A 22,703-nucleotide genomic window follows, 5' to 3' on the forward strand; every position below is an offset into this window, starting at 1 on the left:
TATTTCCTCAGTAAACATTGTAAACATTAGTTTATGGTCTCAATCTCTAGTTTGATGTTCATTTAGTAAATTATGGTCATTTAGAGTCAAACAGACCATAAAGCAGGAGATGCTTTAGGGGCGGGGCTACCAGGTGATTGACAGTCTTTCTACCATAGAGGCATTCACAGTCGCTTCCTTGCTTGTTGGTTTTTTTTGCAGCTAGTGTACGTGACCGTATTTGTGGAGGAGTCTCGTACTTGTATTTCATGACCTTATGAAGCTGTGACTCGTTGACCTCCTGACACTCTACTGAGCTGCTGGTCAAACCTAAACTTTAGTGTTGTGTCACATCGAAGCTTCAGAGAACAAACGGTGAAACTGCAGCGAGACGAAGAAAAAAGAAAAGCAATCGAGGCTCGAGATCAAATCTACGGGACAATTACGGCTTTCGTTTCATTATCGTTAATCATCCCTGAGGCGTCGCTCCATCGCTCCAACAGGGAGCCGACCCTAATCAGGGAGGAGGAGGAGGAGGAGGAGGGGGGGGGAGGGGGAGGAGGGGGAGGAGGAGGTGGAGGAAGAGGAGGAGGAGGAGGAAGAGGAGTAGGTGGAGGAGGAAGAGGAGGAAGAGAAGGAGGAGGAAGAAGAGGAGGAAGAGGAAGAGGTGGAGGAGGAGGAGGTGGAGTAAGAGGAAAAGGAGGAGGAGGAGGAGGAGGAGGAAGAGGAGCTGGAGCTGGAGCTGTAGCTGCTTCAATAAGGTCGTCATGTTTATGAGGAGGAGGTCCGCCGCCCTTCATCATCCCTCTGGACGGTTATGGGGCCCTCATTTAGAGTATGTGTATGTGTATGTGTGTGTGTATGTGTATGTGTATGTGTATGTGTGTGTGTGTGCGTGTGCGTGTGCGTGTGCGTGTGCGTGTGCGTGTGCGTGTGCGCGTGCGTGTGTGCGTGCGTGCGTGCGTACATAAATATTGATTCAGCCGCAAAAGCTGAATTTACTGACTCACAAAAAAACAAGCCGGGACCTTTTTTTATTCTCGCTGGAATAATAATAATAAAATAAAATAAACTTACAGCCGATATGACGCCAACGTCTTTACGCTCCGAGGACGAGTGACTTGTTTTCAGCCCTTTTTAAATGTATTTGGGTCGAGACGGAGAGGAAATCCTCCTTAAATCAACCTGTGTTGTTCATCTGATTCGGTTCCTCCGCCTGACTTCCACCTTCTTTTGTGGTTCTCCACATGTGCTTTTGGTAAAGCTCCATCTTTCCTCCTCCAGTTTATCGTCGTCACTGGAGTCTCCATACTTCCTGTTTGATACTTCCTCAATACTTCCTGTTTGATACTTCCTCAATACTACCAATACTTCCTGTTTGATACTTCCTCAATACTTCCTGTTTGATACTTCCTCAATACTCTCAATACTTCCTGTTTGATACTTCCTCAATACTCTCAATACTTCCTGTTTGATACTTCCTCAATACTCTCAATACTTCCTGTTTGATACTTCCTCAATACTTCCTGTTTGATACTTCCTCAATACTCTCAATACTTCCTGTTTGATACTTCCTCAATACTCTCAATACTTCCTGTTTGATACTTCCTCAATACTCTCAATACTTCCTGTGTGATACTTCCTCAATACTTCCTGTTTGATACTTCCTCAATACTCTCAATACTTCCTGTTTGATACTTCCTCAATACTCTCAATACTTCCTGTTTGATACTTCCTCAATACTCTCAATACTTCCTGTTTGATACTTCCTCAATACTTCCTGTTTGATACTTCCTCAATACTCTCAATACTTCCTGTTTGATACTTCCTCAATACTCTCAATACTTCCTGTTTGATACTTCCTCAATACTACCAATACTTCCCGTTTGATACTTCCTCAATACTCTCAATACTTCCTGTTTGATACTTCCTCAATACTTCCTCAATACTCTCAATACTTCCTGTTTGATACTTCCTCAATACTTCCTGTTTGATACTTCCTCAATACTTCCCGTTTGATACTTCCTCAATACTACCAATACTTCCCGTTTGATACTTCCTCAATACTTCCCGTTTGATACTTCCTCAATACTACCAATACTTCCCGTTTGATACTTCCTCAATACTCTCAATACTTCCTGTTTGATACTTCCTCAATACTTCCTCAATACTCTCAATACTTCCTGTTTGATACTTCCTCAATACTACCAATACTTCCCGTTTGATACTTCCTCAATACTCTCAATACTTCCTGTTTGATACTTCCTCAATACTTCCTCAATACTCTCAATACTTCCTGTTTGATACTTCCTCAATACTTCCCGTTTGATACTTCCTCAATACTACCAATACTTCCCGTTTGATACTTCCTCAATACTTCCTGTTTGATACTTCCTCAATACTTCCTGTTTGATACTTCCTCAATACTCTCAATACTTCCTGTTTGATACTTCCTCAATACTTCCTGTTTGATACTTCCTCAATACTCTCAATACTTCCTGTTTGATACTTCCTCAATACTTCCTGTTTGATACTTCCTCAATACTCTCAATACTTCCTGTTTGATACAATGATCACAATCTTAGGAAAAGTTAAAAGAGGAATTGTGCAGAATGGTCCATTTTGGAAAAATACACACAAAAATAAATGTACATATATATACATAAGTATACATATATATACACACATATATATACATATATATGTATATAGATACAGTATACATATACATATATATATATATATATATATATATATATATATATATACATATATATATATATATATATAGATACAGTATACATATATATATCTATATATATATATATATATCTATATATATATATATATCTGTTGTGTGAGACGTAGAATTTTCTTAAACATCTGTCTTTCTCGTGTATTTGGTGAAACACGTTTGGGTTCTCTCATGGCAGGAAGAACGTCTTCAGATGTAAAACATGTGATTGTTCCCTCGTCTTCAGAACTCTGGGCTACAAGAACCGATACGTCCGAGTCCCCGACGGCCACTTCTGGATCGAGGGCGATCACCACGGACACAGTCTGGACAGCAACAGCTTCGGACCGGTACGGACTCTGAACAGTGTTTCAGTGTTTCATTGTTTCAGTGTTTCATTGTTTCATTGTTTCATTGTTTCAGTGTTTCAGTGTTTCATTGTGTCAGTGTTTCATTGTTTCAGTGTTTCATTGTTTCAGTGTTTCATTGTGTCATTGTTTCAGTGTTTCATTGTGTCAGTGTTTCATTGTTTCAGTGTTTCAGTGTTTCATTGTGTCAGTGTTTCATTGTGTCATTGTTTCAGTGTTTCATTGTGTCATTGTTTCATTGTTTCAGTGTTTCATTGTTTCATTGTTTCATTGTTTCAGTGTTTCAGTGTTTCATTGTGTCAGTGTTTCATTGTTTCAGTGTTTCATTGTTTCAGTGTTTCATTGTGTCATTGTTTCAGTGTTTCATTGTGTCAGTGTTTCATTGTTTCAGTGTTTCATTGTTTCAGTGTTTCATTGTGTCATTGTTTCAGTGTTTCATTGTCAGTGTTTCAGTGTTTCATTGTGTCATTGTTTCAGTGTTTCATTGTGTCATTGTTTCATTGTTTCATTGTTTCATTGTGTCAGTGTTTCATTGTTTCAGTGTTTCAGTGTGTCAGTGTTTCATTGTTTCATTGTTTCATTGTTTCAGTGTTTCAGTGTTTCAGTGTTTCATTGTTTCAGTGTTTCAGTGTTTCATTGTTTCAGTGTTTCAGTGTGTCAGTGTTTCATTGTTTCAGTGTTTCATTGTTTCAGTGTTTCATTGTGTCAGTGTGTCAGTGTTTCATTGTTTCAGTGTTTCATTGTTTTATTGTTTCAGTGTTTCAGTGTTTCATTGTGTCAGTGTTTCAGTGTTTCATTGTTTCAGTGTTTCAGTGTTTCATTGTTTCAGTGTTTCATTGTTTCAGTGTTTCATTGTTTCAGTGTTTCATTGTGTCAGTGTTTCAGTGTTTCATTGTTTCATTGTTTCAGTGTTTCATTGTGTCAGTGTTTCATTGTTTCAGTGTGTCATTGTTTCAGTGTTTCATTGTTTCAGTGTTTCATTGTTTCAGTGTTTCAGTGTTTCATTGTTTCAGTGTTTCATTGTGTCAGTGTTTCATTGTGTCAGTGTTTCAGTGTTTCATTGTTTCAGTGTTTCATTGTGTCAGTGTTTCATTGTTTCAGTGTGTCATTGTTTCAGTGTTTCATTGTTTCAGTGTTTCATTGTTTCAGTGTTTCAGTGTTTCAGTGTTTCAGTGTTTCATTGTTTCTCGGGCCTTGAGCACAAGGAACTTTTCAAGCGACGCTCTTCATCATGTGACGCTCTTCATCATGTGACGCTCTTCATCATGTGACGCTCTTCATCATGTGACGCTCTTCATCTCTCGACGTTCTTGTTGGTTTATTTTAAGTCTTTAAGAGCCGAAGCTCAACATGTGAGATCTTTTAATGATGTATCTCTATATTCATATTTCAGGTGTCAGTGGGGCTGCTGCACGGCCGAGCCTCTCACATCATCTGGCCTCCCAATCGTTGGCAGAGGATCGAACCGTCTCTCCCGGTGAACCGAGGACCGCTGGACACGGAGGAAGAGGAGGAGGGATGAAGAGTCACCAACACACACCTTTTGTCTTTTAATGACTGTGATAATGTTATGTATATATATATATATATATATATATGTATATATATATATATGTATATATATATATATATATATATATATATATATATATATATATATATATATATATATATATATAACGTCATCTCAACTGAAACCGCTGAAGGACGTTGAAACATCGGGTCTCTTATTAGTTATTAGTGTCATGACATTGTGTGTAAAACATGTGAAACATTTCTAAACATCTTCTCTGTTCCGTCGGCTGGCTCCGCCTCCATGTTTGAGACCTCTCGAGTGCACTTCAGGATTCAATTATCTCTCAGGAAACGCCGGCGTTCTCTAAAGATCTGCTTGTTTGTGTTTCCGGTGCCTGTGAGACAAGAGGGGGGGCACGAACCCCCCTTCATTAAGATCACCTGCATCCTCCAGGTGAAGTCTGAATGAGACCAATCAGCCAGCTGGCTCCTCCTGCTCCTCGAGAGCAAACAGCTGACGCAGGAGTCGTCTCCTGGAGAGGAGGAGTCAGCCGAGCCGACCCTGGTGGGCTCAAGTGGGCTAAACGCAGGTCCTCCAGATCCTTCAGGTCCTCCACGTCCTCCAGGTCCTTCACGTCCTCCAGGTCCTCCACGTCCTTCAGGTCCTCCACGTCCTTCAGGTCCTCCACGTCCTTCAGGTCCTCCACGTCCTCCAGGTGCTTCACGTCCTTCAGGTCCTCCAGGTCCTCCACGTCCTCCAGGTCCTCCACATCCTTCAGGTCCTCCAGGTCCTCCACATCCTTCAGGTCCTCCACGTCCTCCAGGTGCTTCACGTCCTTCAGGTCCTCCAGGTCCTCCACGTCCTCCAGGTCCTCCACATCCTTCAGGTCCTCCAGGTCCTCCACGTCCTCCAGGTCCTTCACGTCCTCCAGGTCCTCCAGGTCCTTCACGTCCTTCAGGTCCTCCAGGTCCTCCACGTCCTTCAGGTCCTCCAGGTCCTCCACGTCCTTCAGGTCCTCCAGGTCCTTCACGTCCTCCAGGTCCTCCAGGTCCTTCAGGTCCTCCAGGTCCTCCACGTCCTTCAGGTCCTCCACGTCCTTCAGGTCCTCCAGGTCCTTCAGGTCCTCCAGGTCCTCCACGTCCTCCAGGTCCTTCACGTCCTTCAGGTCCTCCAGGTCCTCCACGTCCTTCAGGTCCTCCAGGTCCTCCACGTCCTTCAGGTCCTCCAGGTCCTTCAGGTCCTCCAGGTCCTCCACGTCCTCCAGGTCCTTCAGGTCCTCCAGGTCCTTCACGTCCTTCAGGTCCTCCAGGTCCTTCACGTCCTTCAGGTCCTCCAGGTCCTTCAGGTCCTCCAGGTCCTTCACGTCCTTCAGGTCCTCCAGGTCCTCCACGTCCTCCAGGTCCTCCACATCCTTCAGGTCCTCCAGGTCCTCCACGTCCTCCAGGTCCTTCACGTCCTCCAGGTCCTCCAGGTCCTTCACGTCCTTCAGGTCCTCCAGGTCCTCCACGTCCTTCAGGTCCTCCAGGTCCTCCACGTCATTCAGGTCCTTCACGTCCTCCAGGTCCTTCAGGTCCTCCAGGTCCTCCACGTCCTTCAGGTCCTCCACGTCCTTCAGGTCCTCCAGGTCCTTCAGGTCCTCCAGGTCCTCCACGTCCTTCAGGTCCTCCAGGTCCTTCACGTCCTCCAGGTCCTCCAGGTCCTTCACGTCCTTCAGGTCCTCCAGGTCCTCCACGTCCTTCAGGTCCTCCAGGTCCTCCACGTCCTTCAGGTCCTCCAGGTCCTTCAGGTCCTCCAGGTCCTCCACGTCCTCCAGGTCCTTCAGGTCCTCCAGGTCCTTCACGTCCTTCAGGTCCTCCAGGTCCTTCACGTCCTTCAGGTCCTTCACGTCCTCAACTCACTCAAATGTGCATTTATGTGATATTTAGGGTTCATGTTGGCGGTTAATGTGCATTAATTAAACTATTGTGACATCCACTGATTGTTTGAACGCCTCTTCAGACTTTACGTTGTGTGTGTGTGTTTGTTTGTGTGTATGTGTTTGTTTGTGTGTGTATGCGTCTGTGAGAGTGTGTGTGTGTGTGCATCTATGTGTGTGTATGCATGTGTGCGTCTGTGAGAGTGAGTGTGTGTGTGTGTCGCTAAGCCTCTGCTCTGTTTCCGTGCCAACTAGCGCCGGCTGCAGCTGCTAGGATACCAGCGTTGCCGTGGTGAGGCACAGACGAGCAGGAAGGAAGCCGTCGGTTCTCGTCCTGTTTGTTTGTTTGTTTGTTTGTCTTGATCTTTAGTGCATTTTCCAGAGAATCATACAAAGCTCATGACATACAGGTGGGAATATGAAATAAAGTGATGAGATGGACGACCACAGGAGTTATAATAATATATTATATATAAATATAATATTCATAAACCTCTACTTCCTGTGCCCCATACACAAATGATGTTTCTCTATTTAAATGATAATTATACGCGTCGATAAAGTGTTTGTCATACACTTGTAACTAGCTAACTTGGCTATGTTGACTAACTTAGCTATGTTAGCTATCTTGGCTATGTTAGCTAACTTGGCTAACTTAGCTAACTTGGCTTTGTTCCAAACATTGTCTGTACGACATTTCTAATTATTTATTTAAATGTTATTGTTTTCTTATCTTTTAAATCAACAAACATAATGCGTGTGATTCAAGTCAAACGGGATCAGAATGTTATTAGTGGAGGTCCACCTGAAGGGGCGGGGCCTCCCCTCTATTAGCTAAGACACAGCGCTACGTTAGCTAAACACGTGCTTATCTTCAAAGACGTTTCCTGTTGTAATCTGCGTTTCCAAGGAGCCCACACTAACTCCCTGAAGAGAGATGTTCATGTTTTGAAGGATGGAAACAGGTTGAAAATATAATAAAGTGTCAGTGAAGCCCATCTGGATGAAATGAAGGAACATCCAGTGTAGCTTCAGGAGCTAGCGTAGCATCGAGGCGCTAACGCTGGTTGATGATGGAAAAGCGTTTGCTAACTTGATTACCCTTGAGATGTTTTAAATCAGAGAACCTTTGTTTCAGAACAGACTTAAGACTTTGGAAGGTAAATCTGACGCGAGCAAACAGAAGCTTCGAGGATTCATAAATCCTTTAATGATAAAAGAAAAAAAGGTTTGGTGCCAAATGTACGGCCCGTCTCAACTGAGACCTCCATCCGTTAAATCTTCACAAAGGAGATGAATTCACAGATAATGAGATCATAAATTCCAGCGCGTGTCGATACGACGCTCCTTCTCAAGGACGAACCGCCTGCTCCTGATTCTCGTTTTGCTGATGCGGCCTTTTTTCTCTCTTCTCTTTAACCGATGCATCATCTCTTCCTCTTAATCAATATGGAACCGACAGACTGGTCTGCTGCGGTCGCTCTGAAGATTCCTCTAAAGCAACATGTGTGTCATTTGGAGAATGAATCAAACCAATCATCCGGATTTATGCCCATATCAATGTGCTCATGCATTTTTCAACAGATTGCCTCTTTTCTTCTGGTCCTAATGAAATCTCTGTGAACAGTTCACCTCCACTGGCCCGAGGTCGCCTTCAGCACCTGGCTGTCAAAGCGTGCCATGTTGTTAAAGTTAATGTGTTAAAGTTCTGAACCCGTCTGGTTCTGCTCTCTGGTGAGACTTGACTTACATGAAGAGAAAAACACATTTCTTAATAATCACATCTGAACACGACCCAAGAAACGAGAACAAAAGCAAACAAACAACCCAGATGTCAGTGATCTATTAATATGAATACATACTGTGTGTGTGTGTATATATATATATATATATATATATATATATACACACATATTTACCTTAAAGTAAACCAGAGCCTCGACAACTTCCTCCTCAACTACAGCATCCGTGTCTATAATAAGACTTAAATCACATTATTAAAATAGTAACTATTCTGCTGTTTTCAATTCAATTCAATTCAGTTTATTTTGTTTAGCCCAATATCACAAATTACAACCTCCCCTCAGAGGGCTTTACAATCTGTACACATACGACATCCCTGACCTTTGACCTCACATCGGATCAGGAACAACTCCCCAAAAATAACCTTTCACAGGGAAAAAAGGGAAGAAACCTTCAGGAGAGCAACAGAGGAGGATCCCTCTCCCCGGATGGACAGATGAATAGATGTCATGTGACCAGATGAACAGAGTTACAGAGTTACATAAACACATTACATGAATATGACAATGTATGAATGGAACTCCAATCCATGAAACAGAAGGAGGTAGAGAGGAGGGGGGGCGGGGCATCAGCAGGGCCAATGGGAGGCCGGCTCACCAGAATCAGACACCTCCAGGTCCAATGGACCCTATGAGACGTGAAGTCACAACGACTCCGGGGAGGAAGCAGAGTTAATAAGGTGCAATGGAGAGATGTAAATTCATCCATAAGGAGAGAGAGAAGAGGAGAGAGGTGCTCAGTGTATCCTAAAACATCCCCCAGCAGCCTATAAGCCTATTGCAGCATATCAAGGGGCTGGACCAGGGCAAACCTGATTCAGCCCTAACTATAAGCACTATCAAACAGGAAAGTCTTAAGTCTATTCTTGAATGAGGTGACTGTGTCTGCCTCCAGGACTGAAAGTGGAAGCTGATTCCATAAAAGAGGAGCTTGATAACTGAAGGCTCTGGCTCCCATCCTACTTTTTAGGACTCTAGGAACCACAAGTAGCCCCACATTTAGTGAGCAGCTCTCTAGTGGGGCAATATGGTACTACAAGCTCCTTAAGATATGATGGTGCATCACCAATCAAGGCTTTGTAGGTGAGGAGAAGAATTTTAAATGTGATTCTTGATTTTACAGGGAGCCAGTGCAGAGCAGCTAATACAGGAGTCATGTGATCTCTTTTCTTAGTTTTTGTAAGTACACGAGCTGCAGCATTCTGGATCAACTGGAGGGATTTAAGAGACTTATTAGAGCAGCCTGATAATAAGGAGTTGCAGTAATCTAGTCTGGAAGTAACAAACGCGTGAACCAGCTTTTCTGCATCTTTTTGAGACAAGATGTGCCTGATTTTTGAAATGTTACGTAGATGAATAAATGCAATCCTTGAGATTTGCTTAACGTGGGAGTTAAAGGACAAGTCTCGGTCAAAGATAACTCCTAGATTCTTTACAGTGGTGTTGGATGCCAGGGCAATGCCATCTACAGAAACCACATCACCAGATAATTGATCTCTGAGGTGTTCAGGGCCAGTAAAATAACTTCAGTTTTGTCTGAGTTTAACATCAGGAAGTTGCAGGTCATCCATGTTTTTATGTCTTTAAGACATTCTTGAATGTCTCCTCTGGTTTGATCGATAGATATAATTGAGTATCGTCTGCATAGCAATGAAAGTTTATGGAGTGTTTCCTGATAATATTGCCCAAAGGAAGCATATATAAGGTAAATAAAATTGGTCCAAGCACAGAACCTTGTGGAACTCTGTGATTAACGTTGGTGGTCGTTGAGGCTTCATCGTTTACAAATACAAACTGAGATCGATCTGATAAATAGGATTTAAACCAACTTAGTGCGGTACCTGAAATGCCAATCGACTGATCCAGTCTCTGTAATAGGATGTCATGATCAATGGTGTCGAACGCAGCACTAAGGTCTAACAAGACCAGTACAGAGATGAGTCCTTTATCAGCACTAAGGTCTAATAATACCAGTACAGAGATGAGTCCTTTATCAGCACTAAGGTCTAACAAGACCAGTACAGAGATTAGTCCTTTATCAGCACTAAGGTCTAATAATACCAGTACAGAGATGAGTCCTTTATCAGCACTAAGGTCTAACAAGACCAGTACAGAGATTAGTCCTTTATCAGCACTAAGGTCTAATAATACCAGTACGGAGATGAGTCCTTTATCAGCACTAAGGTCTAACAAGACCAGTACAGAGATTAGTCCTTTATCAGCACTAAGGTCTAATAATACCAGTACAGAGATGAGTCCTTTATCAGCACTAAGGTCTAACAAGACCAGTACGGATATGAGTCCTTTATCAGCACTAAGGTATAACAAGACCAGTACAGAGATGAGTCCTTTATCAGCACTAAGGTCTAACAAGACCAGTATGGAGATGAGTCCTTTATCAGCACTAAGGTCTAACAAGACCAGTACAGAGATGAGTCCTACTTTCTCAAGGATCTTAGAGAGGAAGGGAAGGTTAGAGATCGGTCTGTAGTTAGCCAACACCTCTGGATTAAGAGTGGTCTTCTTCAGGAGAGGTTTAATTACAGCTACTTTGAAGGAATGTGGTACATGGCCTGTTAGCAAAGACACATTGACAATATCCAGCAGAGAGGTGCCAATTAAAGGCAACACGTCTTTAAGCAGCCTCGTTGGGATGGGGTCTAAGAGACAGGTAGACGGTTTAGAAGTAGAAACCGTTGAGGAGAATTGGTCTAGGTTAATGGGAGAAAAGCTATCCAAATATACACCAGGGCATACAGCCGTTTCCAAGGCAACGCCACTTGATGACAGATCGGCAGTAGTTGAGGGCAAGAGATCATCAATCTTGCCTCTAATAGTTCAAATCTTTTCATTGAAGAAGTTCATGAAGTCATTACTACTGAGGTCTATAGGAATACACGGCTCCACAGAGCTGTGACTCTCTGTCAGCCTGGCTACAGTGCTAAAGAGAACCCTGGGGTTGTTCTTATTTTTCTCTATTACTGATGAGTAATAAGCTGCTCTGGCATTACGGAGAGCCTTTTTATATGTTTTAAGACTATCTCTCCAAACTAAGAGTGATTCTTCCAGATTGGTGGAACGCCATATGCTTTCGAGCTTACGTGAAGTTTGCTTTAGGTCGCGGGTCTGAGGGTTCTACCAGGGAGCAAACCTCCTTTGCCTCACTGTCTTCTTCTTCAGTGGGGCTATCGAGTCTAGTGTCATTCTCAGTGAGCCTGTAGCACTATCGACAATATGATCAATCTGGGACGGACTAAAGTTAGCACAGGAGTCCTCCGTCACATTGAGACGTGGTATTGAATCAAATGCAGAAGGAATCGCTTCTTTAAATGTAGCTACAGCACTGTCAGTTAGACATCTGGTGTAGAAACTTTTGACTAACGGTGTACACTCCGGGAGTATGAACTCAAAAGTTATGAGGTAATGGTCTGACAGAAGAGGGTTCTGTGGGAAGACCTCCAAATGCTCAATGTCAATGCCATATGTAAGAACAAGGTCGAGGGTGTGGCCAAAGCAGTGAGTGGGTTTCTGTACTCTGACAGAAGCCAATCGAGTCCAACAATGAGATAAATGCAGTACTAAGGCAATCATTATCAATATCCACATGAATATTAAAATCTCCTACAATAATAACCATATCAGTTTTAAGGACTAAACTTGATAAACACTCAGAAAATTCAGATATAAATTCTGAATATGGACCTGGTGGCCGGTACAGTATAACAAATATAATTGGCTGTAATGTTTTACAGGTTGGATGTGAAAGACTAAGAACAAGGCTTTCAAATGAGTTGTAGTTTAGTTTAGGTTTAGGATTCATTAATAGGCTTGAGTCAAAGATGGCTGCTACTCCACCTCCTCGGCCGGTGCCTCGAGGAATGTGAGTATTAATATGACTTGGAGGAGTTGATTCATTTAGGCTGACATATTCTTCATGGCTCAGCCAGGTTTCAGTAAGACACAATAAATCAATGTGATTGTCTGATATTAAATCATTTACTAATACAGCTTTAGATGACAGAGATCTAATATTTAGGAGTCCACATTTAATTCTCTTTTGTTGCACTGTGGCAGTAGTGATGTTAACCTTTATGAGGTTATTTTGTATGACTCCTCTTCTGGTTACTTTTGATTTAATTAATTTAAGTGGCCGTGGGACAGACACAGTCTCTATAGAGTTAAGGTTAAGGGTGGGTAACTGCTCAAATGGAAGTGCAGAGAAGGGTGGAAGACTACAACTCTGCTTCTGCTTCCTGATCTGAACTCTGGGTCATGGATTAAGTCCGTTAATCAACTTGGTCATGTTTGGATGCATATGACTTTGGTCCCTGGCTTCCCTATCTTCTTGTTTCTGACTATGGAGCTACCTATAACCAGAGTGGGTTTCTCAGCGGGTGCGTCGCTGAGTGGGGAAAACTGGTTCGAAACGTGAAGAGGTTGGCGGTGCTCAGTGGACTTCTGTTTAGACTTAAAACCCCTTCGAACAGTCACCCAGCCATCCGGCTGCTCGGGGGCTGCCGGGGGACAGCTAACAGAAGCTAACGCTAGCGGCTCCGCAAGGCTATGGGGGGAGGCGAGCTAACTAGCGTAACTGTCTGAGCTTCGATGGTGCGGAGCCGTGCATCTAACCCACTTAGAACTGCCTCCAACCAGCAAATGAACTACACTTGTTGATGTACCGTTATCATTAAGAGAGGCAGAGGAATAGCTCTACATGAGACACTCTGAGCAAGAGGGAGGGGGAGGGGGAGAAGAAAACATCGCGAGCTGCTAAGCTGGCAACCGGAAGTGATGCAATACGCTTACCGGAAGAGAGAGAGCGATGCGTTCAGGCATTTCATTTTATAACCGTGTTTTTAGGTTGTTTCTTCTTTGCAAATACACAAATGAACGTGAGATGAATGGTTGACTTCCCCGGAGGGTGAAGGTTTGTCTGGGTGACTCATTAGCTCGTCTGGTGAGATCTTTCCACGCTCACCGTGTTGGGCGATGTCATTACCTCCCTGATGGGAATAATAAGTGCTTAGCACTTAAGAAATGCTTAAAAAACAAAGCACCTTAACGAACCATCAGCGAGTTCCTCTCTTTACTGATTAAAGCCTATTATTCAGAAGACCCTTAAATTACCAGAACCTCCACAACAGGATTAGAACAACAAGTTATTCACAAACTTTTTAGTTGAGTTGTTAACGATTGGACTTTTGTAATTGTGTTTAGAGGAAATGATTTCAATCATTCAGATTACTCCTTCTCTTCCTCGGCCGGCCTCGTCTTCACTTCCAGAGTTCTGATGTTTCGGAGAGTGCGCAGTAAACCCGGTGGATTGGTGTGTGAGTTTGTAAAAGCTTGTTTTAGAGGATGAGTGAGAGCTGCTCCAGCCTGACGGAGCTTTGTAGAAACGCTGCCCGAACGTCAGCGGCTTGGGGACAAGGTCCCAAAAGGCCACCCTGATTTATTGGTCACGTAAACGTCCCATTTGAAGGCTTTTATTGTGAAAAGACCGTACGTATGTACGAGCTGAAATTGACACATGTTGCTGGACTTTCGTAGGAAAACGCATGAAAACTGAGGAGCGACTTGGACTAGGAAGAGTCTTCATACTGCGTTCCCAATGGAGCGTTCCCAATGGAGCGTTCCCAATGGAGCGTTCCCAATGGATGGAGCGTTCCCAATGGAGCGTTCCCAATGGATGGAGCGTTCCCAATGGAGCGTTCCCAATGGAGCATTCCCAATGGAGCATTCCCCATGGAGGGTTCTGTTCCCAATGGATGGAGCGTTCCCCATGGAGTGTTCCATTCCCAATGGAGCGTTCTGTTCCCAATGGAGAGTTCCCAATAGATGGAGCGTTCCCCATGGAGTGTTCTGTTCCCAATGGAGCGTTCCCAATAGATGGAGCGTTCCCGATGGAGCGTTCCATTCCCAATGGAGCGTTCCCAATGGAGCGTTCCCAATGGAGCATTCCCAATGGAGCATTCCCCATGGAGCGTTCTGTTCCCAATGGAGAGTTCCCAATAGATGGAGCGTTCCCCATGGAGTGTTCCCAATAGATGGAGCGTTCCCGATGGAGCGTTCCCCATGGAGCGTTCCATTCCCAATGGAGCGTTCCCAATGGAGCATTCCCAATGGAGCATTCCCAATGGAGCATTCCCCATGGAGCGTTCTGTTCCCAATGGAGAGTTCCCAATAGATGGAGCGTTCCCCATGGAGCGTTCTGTTCCCCATGGAGCGTTCTGTTCCCCATGGAGCGTTCTGTTCCCCATGGAGCGTACTGTTCCCAATGGAGCGTTCCCAATAGATGGAGCATTCCCCATGGAGCGTTCTGTTCCCAATGGAGCGTTCCCAATAGATGGAGCGTTCCCCATGGAGCGTTCCGTTCCCAATGGAGCGTTTTCTCTGAGCGTGTCTAACAGTGACGCAAATGGGTTTTACATTTTATCCACGCTAAAGATACCGACGCTGAAGATACCGATGCTGAAGATACCGATGCTGAAGATACCGATGCTGAAGATACCGATGCTGAAGATACAGAGGGGGTCGTGACAAGGGTCTTTAATAACCTCAACATAAGAACAGGTTGCAAACCCCAGCTCAGGCATGTTTGAGAAGGAGGTCGAGAGGCTCCCTCCCGCGGCAGCAGCGGTTTATGGTGTAAGCGTATTGGAGAGATTAAAGCTGCGTCGTCTCTGCGTGAGCTTCCGGGCCGATCGTAAGCCGCTATACGTGCCGCTTTGATACGTTTCATCCCCGTGAGCTCCTCAGACGGCACCGTGGCCAATTCTTTTTCACTGCAGCGGATCGGGAAAAAATATTGGTTTGGAGAGATAACTACTGAATGGTTTCAAAGTTGTGTTGAAAAATAGAATATCCAATTAAGTTTTTATTTTAATTTTTCCCCGGCTTTGACAGGAGTTAAAGTTCATTAGCTCTAGATTTCACCGTCTGGTTATTGGACTTTAAAGCCTCGAGCAGTAACATTAAAGTGCCATTATGACCATCCATGTTGAATTAGGGGTCAGGGCTCGCCTTGAATTAATCCCCTCTAATTACATAAAGGCTTCTTAAACACCCTTCGTTATAACATAATATTGCAGCCAGATAATGAAACGCATATCGTAGATTCATAATTAAATATATAAGTGTTGCATGGTATGTGTTTCCTGAACGTGACAGTCTGACATTCACAAGTGGAAAGTGATGTTTCCAGTTTGTACCACGGTTCAGTCCTCACCATGAAATGGCCCCGATGGCACTCGAGGTGTCGGTGAGCTGCTGTTGCCCTTGAGCAAACTGTCTGGGGAATAGAAAGCCTCTTCCAGGCCGAGTTACTCTCATTTATCTCCCCTCACTGTGGGGAAGTCGATGCACCACCTCCTCCCCCGTCTATCGATGATTCATTGATGGCATATGCAAGAAAAAGACCCCACACTTTAATGAAGTCCAACGTTTTAATGTGTGAGAAGTGAGACTTCCTGCCACCTAACTTACAGTATGAACACTAGGAGACCACCCCGAGGTCTGAAGAGGGAGCCTTCAGCTCTTAAAGCTGCATTATCTCTAGTGACCACCAGGGGGTGACTCCTCTGGTTGTATAGAAGTCTGTGCTTCATGAGTTAAAGCTGCATTCTCTCTCCTGACCACCAGGGGGCGACTCCTCTGGTTGTATAGAAGTCTATGCTTCATGTGTTAAAGCTGCATTCTCTCTCCTGACCACCAGGGGGCGACTCCTCTGGTTGTATAGAAGTCTGTGCTTCATGAGTTAAAGCTGCATTCTCTCTCCTGACCACCAGGGGGCGACTCCTCTGGTTGTATAGAAGTATATGCTTCATGTGTTGAAGCTGCATTCTCTCTCCTGACCACCAGGGGGCGACTCCTCTGGTTGTATAGAAGTATATGCTTCATGAGTTAAAGCTGCATTCTCTCTCCTGACCACCAGGGGGCGACTCCTCTGGTTGTATAGAAGTATATGCTTCATGTGTTAAAGCTGCATTCTCTCTCCTGACCACCAGGGGGCGACTCCTCTGGTTGTATAGAAGTCTATGCTTCATGTGTTAAAGCTGCATTCTCTCTCCTGACCACCAGGGGGCGACTCCTCTGGTTGTATAGAAGTCTATGCTTCATGTGTTAAAGCTGCATTCTCTCTCCTGACCACCAGGGGGCGACTCCTCTGGTTGTATAGAAGTCTGTGCTTCATGAGTTAAAGCTGCATTCTCTCTCCTGACCACCAGGGGGCGACTCCTCTGGTTGTATAGAAGTATATGCTTCATGTGTTAAAGCTGCATTCTCTCTCCTGACCACCAGGGGGCGACTCCTCTGGTTGTATAGAAGTCTGTGCTTCATGAGTTAAAGCTGCATTCTCTCTCCTGACCACCAGGGGGCGACTCCTCTGGTTGTATAGAAGTCTATGCTTCATGTGTTAAAGCTGCATTCTCTCTCCTGACCACCAGGGGGCGACTCCTCTGGTTGTTTAGAAGTATATGCTTCATGTGTTAAAGCTGCATTCTCTCTCCTGACCACCAGGGGGCGACTCCTCTGGTTGTATAGAATTCTGTGCTTCATGAGTTAAAGCTGCATTCTCTCTCCTGACCACCAGGGGGCGACTCCTCTGGTTCTATAGAAGTCTATGCTTCATGTGTTAAAGCTGCATTCTCTCTCCTGACCACCAGGGGGCGACTCCTCTGGTTGTATAGAAGTCTATGCTTCATGTGTTAAAGCTGCATTCTCTCTCCTGACCACCAGGGGGCGACTCCTCTGGTTGTATAGAAGTCTATGCTTCATGTGTTAAAGCTGCATTCTCTCTACTGACCACCAGAGGGCGACTCCTCTGGTTGTATAGAAGTCTATGCTTCATGTGTTAAAGCTGCATTCTCTCTCCTGACCACCAGGGGGCGACTCCTCTGGTTGTATAGAAGTCTATGCTTCATGAGTTAAAGCTGCATTCTCTCTCCTGACCACCAGGGGGCGACTCCTCTGGTTGTATAGAAGTCTATGCTTCATGAGTTAAAGCTGCATTCTCTCTCCTGACCACCAGGGGGCGACTCCTCTGGTTGTATAGAAGTCTAAATATTCTTATTTTAAAGTGACGGTTCCCTCGGTTCACGTTGCCGTCTCCTTTGAATCAGCTTTGTTTGTTTTCGTTGAGCAGGTTTAAAAGTATTTTCTTCCTCTTTGAACGTAGAGATCTTAAAACCTCCAGACACGGTGACGTCGGTCTCTAGAAACATCTGAAGCTCTCCTTATAGTCCGAGTAGCATTGACCAATCCGGTTTGAGCCGGCTTTTGATTGATTGCAGGTAAAAGGGGGCGGATCCAGCAACCCGCCGTCTATCGTCTGATTAGAATTTCGCTTTTTATTCCCATCAGTCTCCAGCGCCGGGGGCAACAACAGGCATTAGTGGGTTACAGTTCATCTAAAGCTTTAATAACTCCACTTAAACAGACTCTTTTATTGGAAAGCTTTCATGATTATCTAATATTTTGTTTTAACTTGACCGTATCTTTAAATGACCCGGTTCAGATGGTCCTCAAAGAATCACTATTCACCCTTAAGTTACCCGCTCTGACCTTTGACCTCTTTGTAAGGAGTGCCTTAAAGGGACAGTTGTTTGAGGTACTTCTACACACTCAGAGTACTTTAAATGTGTCTTCTCTCTGAACCTTCTTTACTTGAAAGCTATATATATAGATACATATATAGATACATACATATCTATATATATAGATGTGTGTATATATATATATAGATATGTGTATATATATATATATATATATATATATACACATATATACATATATATGTATATATCTCTATATATATATCTGTGTATATATATATATAAGGTGAGAGAAGCCTCTGTGTGACCGACCTTGATGACATCGGAACCTTGCACATGTGTACATAAGGTACTTATTCATGTACACATGTATAAGTACCTTGCACATGTACACATGGGCCTTTTATTGTGGAAACAGTAGTTATTAAATCAAAGTGTATTCTTCATTGAGCATTATCACCAGTTTACTCCACTTCCTGTCTGCGCTCAGTGGGCGGAGTCAGGCCGTCTGGTGTTTCCTCCTTTGCACGGTCACGGGGTCAAAGGTGCCTGAGTGAGAGGGGAGGAGCTCACATTAAAACTTACTGAAATATGAACGAGCCTCCGCTCAGCGTTATCGAAGCTACAAAACAATCTGGTTTCCATTTTACGGATACCACGAATACTAAAACATGAAAACATAAGAGTTTAATTCCTTTGTAAACTGGAAGGGAAACGTGCTTTCAAGGGAAAAACCATAAAACATAACAATACACAAGACTAAAACTAATATACTAACATTAAGAGAAATGTGGAGGACTTAAGCAGTAAAAGGAGTGAAATAAATAAAAATAAATAATAAAAGGTAAGTGGCTGTGCAGGACTGCAGATCTATGAGAAGAGATTTAAAAACAGACATAAAGCTGCAGTGGAATATCATATTAATGTTCAGTAACTGTCAGATGAAAGAGGAAGTTCTGTGTGATGGATCATCTTTCTGCACACGGACTTCAAAGGCTGTAGCTGCCGGTTACCATGGAGACTCATCTGTTTGACCTTCATTTCATTGTATTATTAATATCTGGTGTCCGATGGAGTTTATGTAGCGCTGCATTGAACATATGAGACCTTAGCTCCTCCCCTCAGTGTGTGAATGTTAGTTACTGCTGATGGACAGGTGGAGCCTTAGCTCCTCCCCTCAGTGTGTGAATGTTAGTTACTGCTGATGGACAGGTGGAGCCTTAGCTCCTCCCCTCAGTGTGTGAATGTTAGTTACTGCTGATGGACAGGTGGAACCTTAGCTCCTCCCCTCAGTGTGTGAATGTTAGTTACTGCTGATGGACAGGTGGAGCCTTAGCCCCTCCCCTCAGTGTGTGAATGTTAGTTACTGCTGATGGACAGGTGGAGCCTTAGCTCCTCCCCTCAGTGTGTGAATGTTAGTTACTGCTGATGGACAGGTGGAGCCTTAGCCCCTCCCCTCAGTGTGTGAATGTTAGTTACTGCTGATGGAGCCTTAGCCCCTCCCCTCAGTGTGTGAATGTTAGTTACTGCTGATGGACAGGTGGAGCCTTAGCTCCTCCCCTCAGTGTGTGAATGTTAGTTACTGCTGATGGACAGGTGGAGCCTTAGCCCCTCCCCTCAGTGTGTGAATGTTAGTTACTGCTGATGGACAGGTGGATCCTTAGCTCCTCCCCTCAGTGTGTGAATGTTAGTTACTGCTGATGGACAGGTGGATCCTTAGCTCCTCCCATCAGTGTGTGAATGTTAGTTACTGCTGATGGACAGGTGGAGCCTTAGCCCCTCCCCTCAGTGTGTGAATGTTAGTTACTGCTGATGGACAGCTGGAGCCTTAGCCCCTCCCCTCAGTGTGTGAATGTTAGTTACTGCTGATGGACAGGTGGAGCCTTAGCCCCTCCCCTCAGTGTGTGAATGTTAGTTACTGCTGATGGGCAGCTGGAGCCTTAGCCCCTCCCCTCAGTGTGTGAATGTTAGTTACTGCTGATGGGCAGCTGGAGCCTTAGCCCCTCCCCTCAGTGTGTGAATGTTAGTTACTGCTGATGGACAGGTGGAGCCTTAGCCCCTCCCCTCAGTGTGTGAATGTTAGTTACTGCTGATGGGCAGCTGGAGCCTTAGCCCCTCCCCTCAGTGTGTGAATGTTAGTTACTGCTGATGGGCAGCTGGAGCCTTAGCCCCTCCCCTCAGTGTGTGAATGGCTGAATGATGTCATGTAGTGTTAAAGTGCTTTGAGGAAAACTAGAACAGATCTCGTCTGCTGGCTCAAGTGCATCATCTGGTGGTCGTCTCCTCTTTGAAATTTCTTCTCAAAACAACAACTTTTATTTCTGTGAATTTCATTTCAGTGCAATTTATTTATTCATTGCGTCTATATTTAGATTATATTGCATTTTATTATTATTATTGTTTATTTTCACAGATTTTTCTATATTGATAGCTTCTATATTTAGATGTTATTCCATTTTATTATTATTGTTGTTTATTTTTTCTCATTGTGATTTATCTATATTTATAGCATCAATATTTAGATTTTATTTAATTTCATTATTATTGTTGTTTATTTTCTCTTGTGATTTATTTCTATTTATATAATTTAGCTATATTTATTTCTATAGATTCTTAAAAAAGAAGTCAGATGGACGACCAACACAATTTCTCTGGCTGAGTGACGATCTTCAATTTGCTTATTTCTTCTTCGGAAAACAAATAACTTAAAATACATTAAACCCAAAGAAAGACGAAGATGCACATTTCTTAAAGGTTCCGAGCGGAACTGAAATTAAAATTAAATTAAATTCATATTCGTCACGTTTACTGCTTTGTTATGTTTATATAGTATTCTATATATATATATATATATATATATTACATTTATATATTTCGGTTTAACTGGCAGCTATTTTCAGTCGCTTAGGTGTATAATTATGATATCTTGTTTTTACATCTTAAAACCTGGCGGTAGTATTTTGATGACGGACCACTTCCGGTCTGTCGGACACGTGAGAGATGGCGTCCCCGGCTCACGAGCTCACGCTGGTCGGTCTGTGTGACGCAGAGATCGACTCTCAGCGACACCGGTCCTCGTTCCGGACCAACAAGGTCGGGGGTCTCCCGGACTGGCCCCCGGGCGTCTTCCAGAAGTCTCCCCGCTGCGGCCGCTGCGGGGTCCCGCTGGCTCACGTGGTGCAGGTGTACTGCCCCCTGGAGGCCTCGCCTTACCACAGGAACCTCCACCTGTTCGCGTGCACGCGCGCGGCGTGCAGCGGCAGGTCGGACTGTTGGAAGGTGCTGCGCTCTCAGTGTCTGGAGGGGGAGGAGGAGAGGCGGACATCCTGCGGGCCTCCCCCGGCTCAGGAGGCTCCTCGGTCGGCCTCTGAGTGGTGTGACACCGCTGATGACTGGGGGATGGAGGAGAAAGGAGTGAAGGAGGCAGCAGCTCCTCAGACACAAGGTGAGCAATATATATATATATATATATATATATATATATATATATACTAAATACTGTGTATTTTAACAACTTCATATTTGTGACCACAAACAAAACTATTTTTCAAATCAATCTTTTATTTTTCAAAATAAATCAGAACAGAAGCACATTTTTGCCTTAAAAGTTCTTTATTTAAAAAAACACCTAAATATCCAGACACAGTTGTGGAAAATACATTTACAAATACTATTACTGAAATACAGTTGAGGTACTTTCCTTAAATATTTGCTAATGGTATAATTTTCAGTTGAAGAGTTATATTTATTTAGATTTCAAAATATATATATATTTCAAATATATATATATATATATATATATATATATATATATATAAATATATATTTCTATAAATAGATATATTTCTATGAATATATATTTATAAATATATTGAAATATATATATTTAAATTCTAAATATATTTCTATAAATGTGTATTATATATATATATATATATATATATATAATATATATTTATTTTGTCCCAGCTGACGAGACCGATGTCAGCAGCCGGCTTCAGGTCCTCCGTCTGGTGGACTCGGACCCGGTCCTCCGTCTGGTGGACTCGGACCCGCAGCAGGACGTCCCGGTCCTCCGTCTGGTGGACTCGGACCCGCAGCAGGACGTCCCGGTCCTCCGTCTGGTGGACTCGGACCCGCAGCAGGACGTCCCGGTCCTCCGGGCGTTCTTCATCAACGTGGTGGAGGAGGCGGATCTGTGCGGGGAGGAAGACGAGCTGCAGCACGCCCGGCGGCTGCTGAGGGAGTACGAGAGGAGGGAGGGCGTGGCGGTGGGAGGGCCGGAGGGCGGCGAGGACGGCGGCGGGGGGGGGGAGAAGTACGAGAAGACGAGAGCGAGACACGGAGACGCCGTCTTCTCCCGGTTCATGAAGAAGATCTCGCTCTGTCCTCAGCAGATCCTGCGCTACTGTCGCGGCGGGAAGCCGCTCTTCGTCTCCGAGCCGCACGGCGACGCGGTGGCGCCGCCGTGCGGCTCCTGCGGAGGAGCCCGGACGTTCGAGCTGCAGCTGATGCCGGCGCTGGTCAGTCTGCTGAGGAGGAGGGGGGGGGCGGGGAGGAGGCCCAGCTGGAGTTTGGGACGGTGCTGGTTTACACTTGCAGGAGCAGCTGCTGGAAATCGGGACCGGGACCGGGACCGGCTGTGGAGGAGTTCTGCTCGGTTCAGCCGGACCCAGACCAGCATCTCTTTAAATGACCCGGTTCAGGTGGTCCTCAAAGAATCACTATTCACCCTTAAGTTACCCGCTCTGACCTTTGACCTCTTTGTAAGGAGTGCCTTAAAGGGACAGTTGTACTACTAGAAGCTTCACACACACCAGACCTCAGAATGATACTTT

General features: G+C 44.3%; 2 protein-coding genes across 4 annotated transcripts in view; both read left to right on the forward strand.

Annotated features, from left to right (window-relative positions):
- The window catches only part of immp2l (inner mitochondrial membrane peptidase subunit 2), a 59,638-nt gene extending 54,998 nt beyond the window's left edge, over positions 1-4,640 (forward strand). For all 3 annotated transcript variants that reach the window (XM_034535748.1, XM_034535746.1, XM_034535747.1), the window contains exons 5-6: positions 2,961-3,063; positions 4,475-4,640. In XM_034535748.1, the coding sequence (XP_034391639.1) occupies positions 2,961-3,063; positions 4,475-4,603 (232 nt within the window). In that variant the 3' untranslated portion in view covers positions 4,604-4,640. The remainder of the gene's footprint in view (positions 1-2,960; positions 3,064-4,474) is intronic.
- Positions 4,641-20,847: 16,207 nt separating this feature from the next.
- On the forward strand, positions 20,848-22,672 carry pdcd2l (programmed cell death 2-like). Its single transcript, XM_034534666.1, is given in 3 exon segments — positions 20,848-21,310; positions 21,835-22,409; positions 22,412-22,672. Coding segments are annotated over 3 exon segments (1,170 nt in total). The 5' UTR covers positions 20,848-20,865; the 3' UTR covers positions 22,562-22,672.
- Positions 22,673-22,703: the final 31 nt, after the last annotated feature.

This window comes from Cyclopterus lumpus, chromosome 6 (genome assembly GCF_009769545.1).
Source record: "Cyclopterus lumpus isolate fCycLum1 chromosome 6, fCycLum1.pri, whole genome shotgun sequence".
Classification (NCBI taxonomy): Eukaryota; Metazoa; Chordata; class Actinopteri; order Perciformes; family Cyclopteridae; genus Cyclopterus; species Cyclopterus lumpus.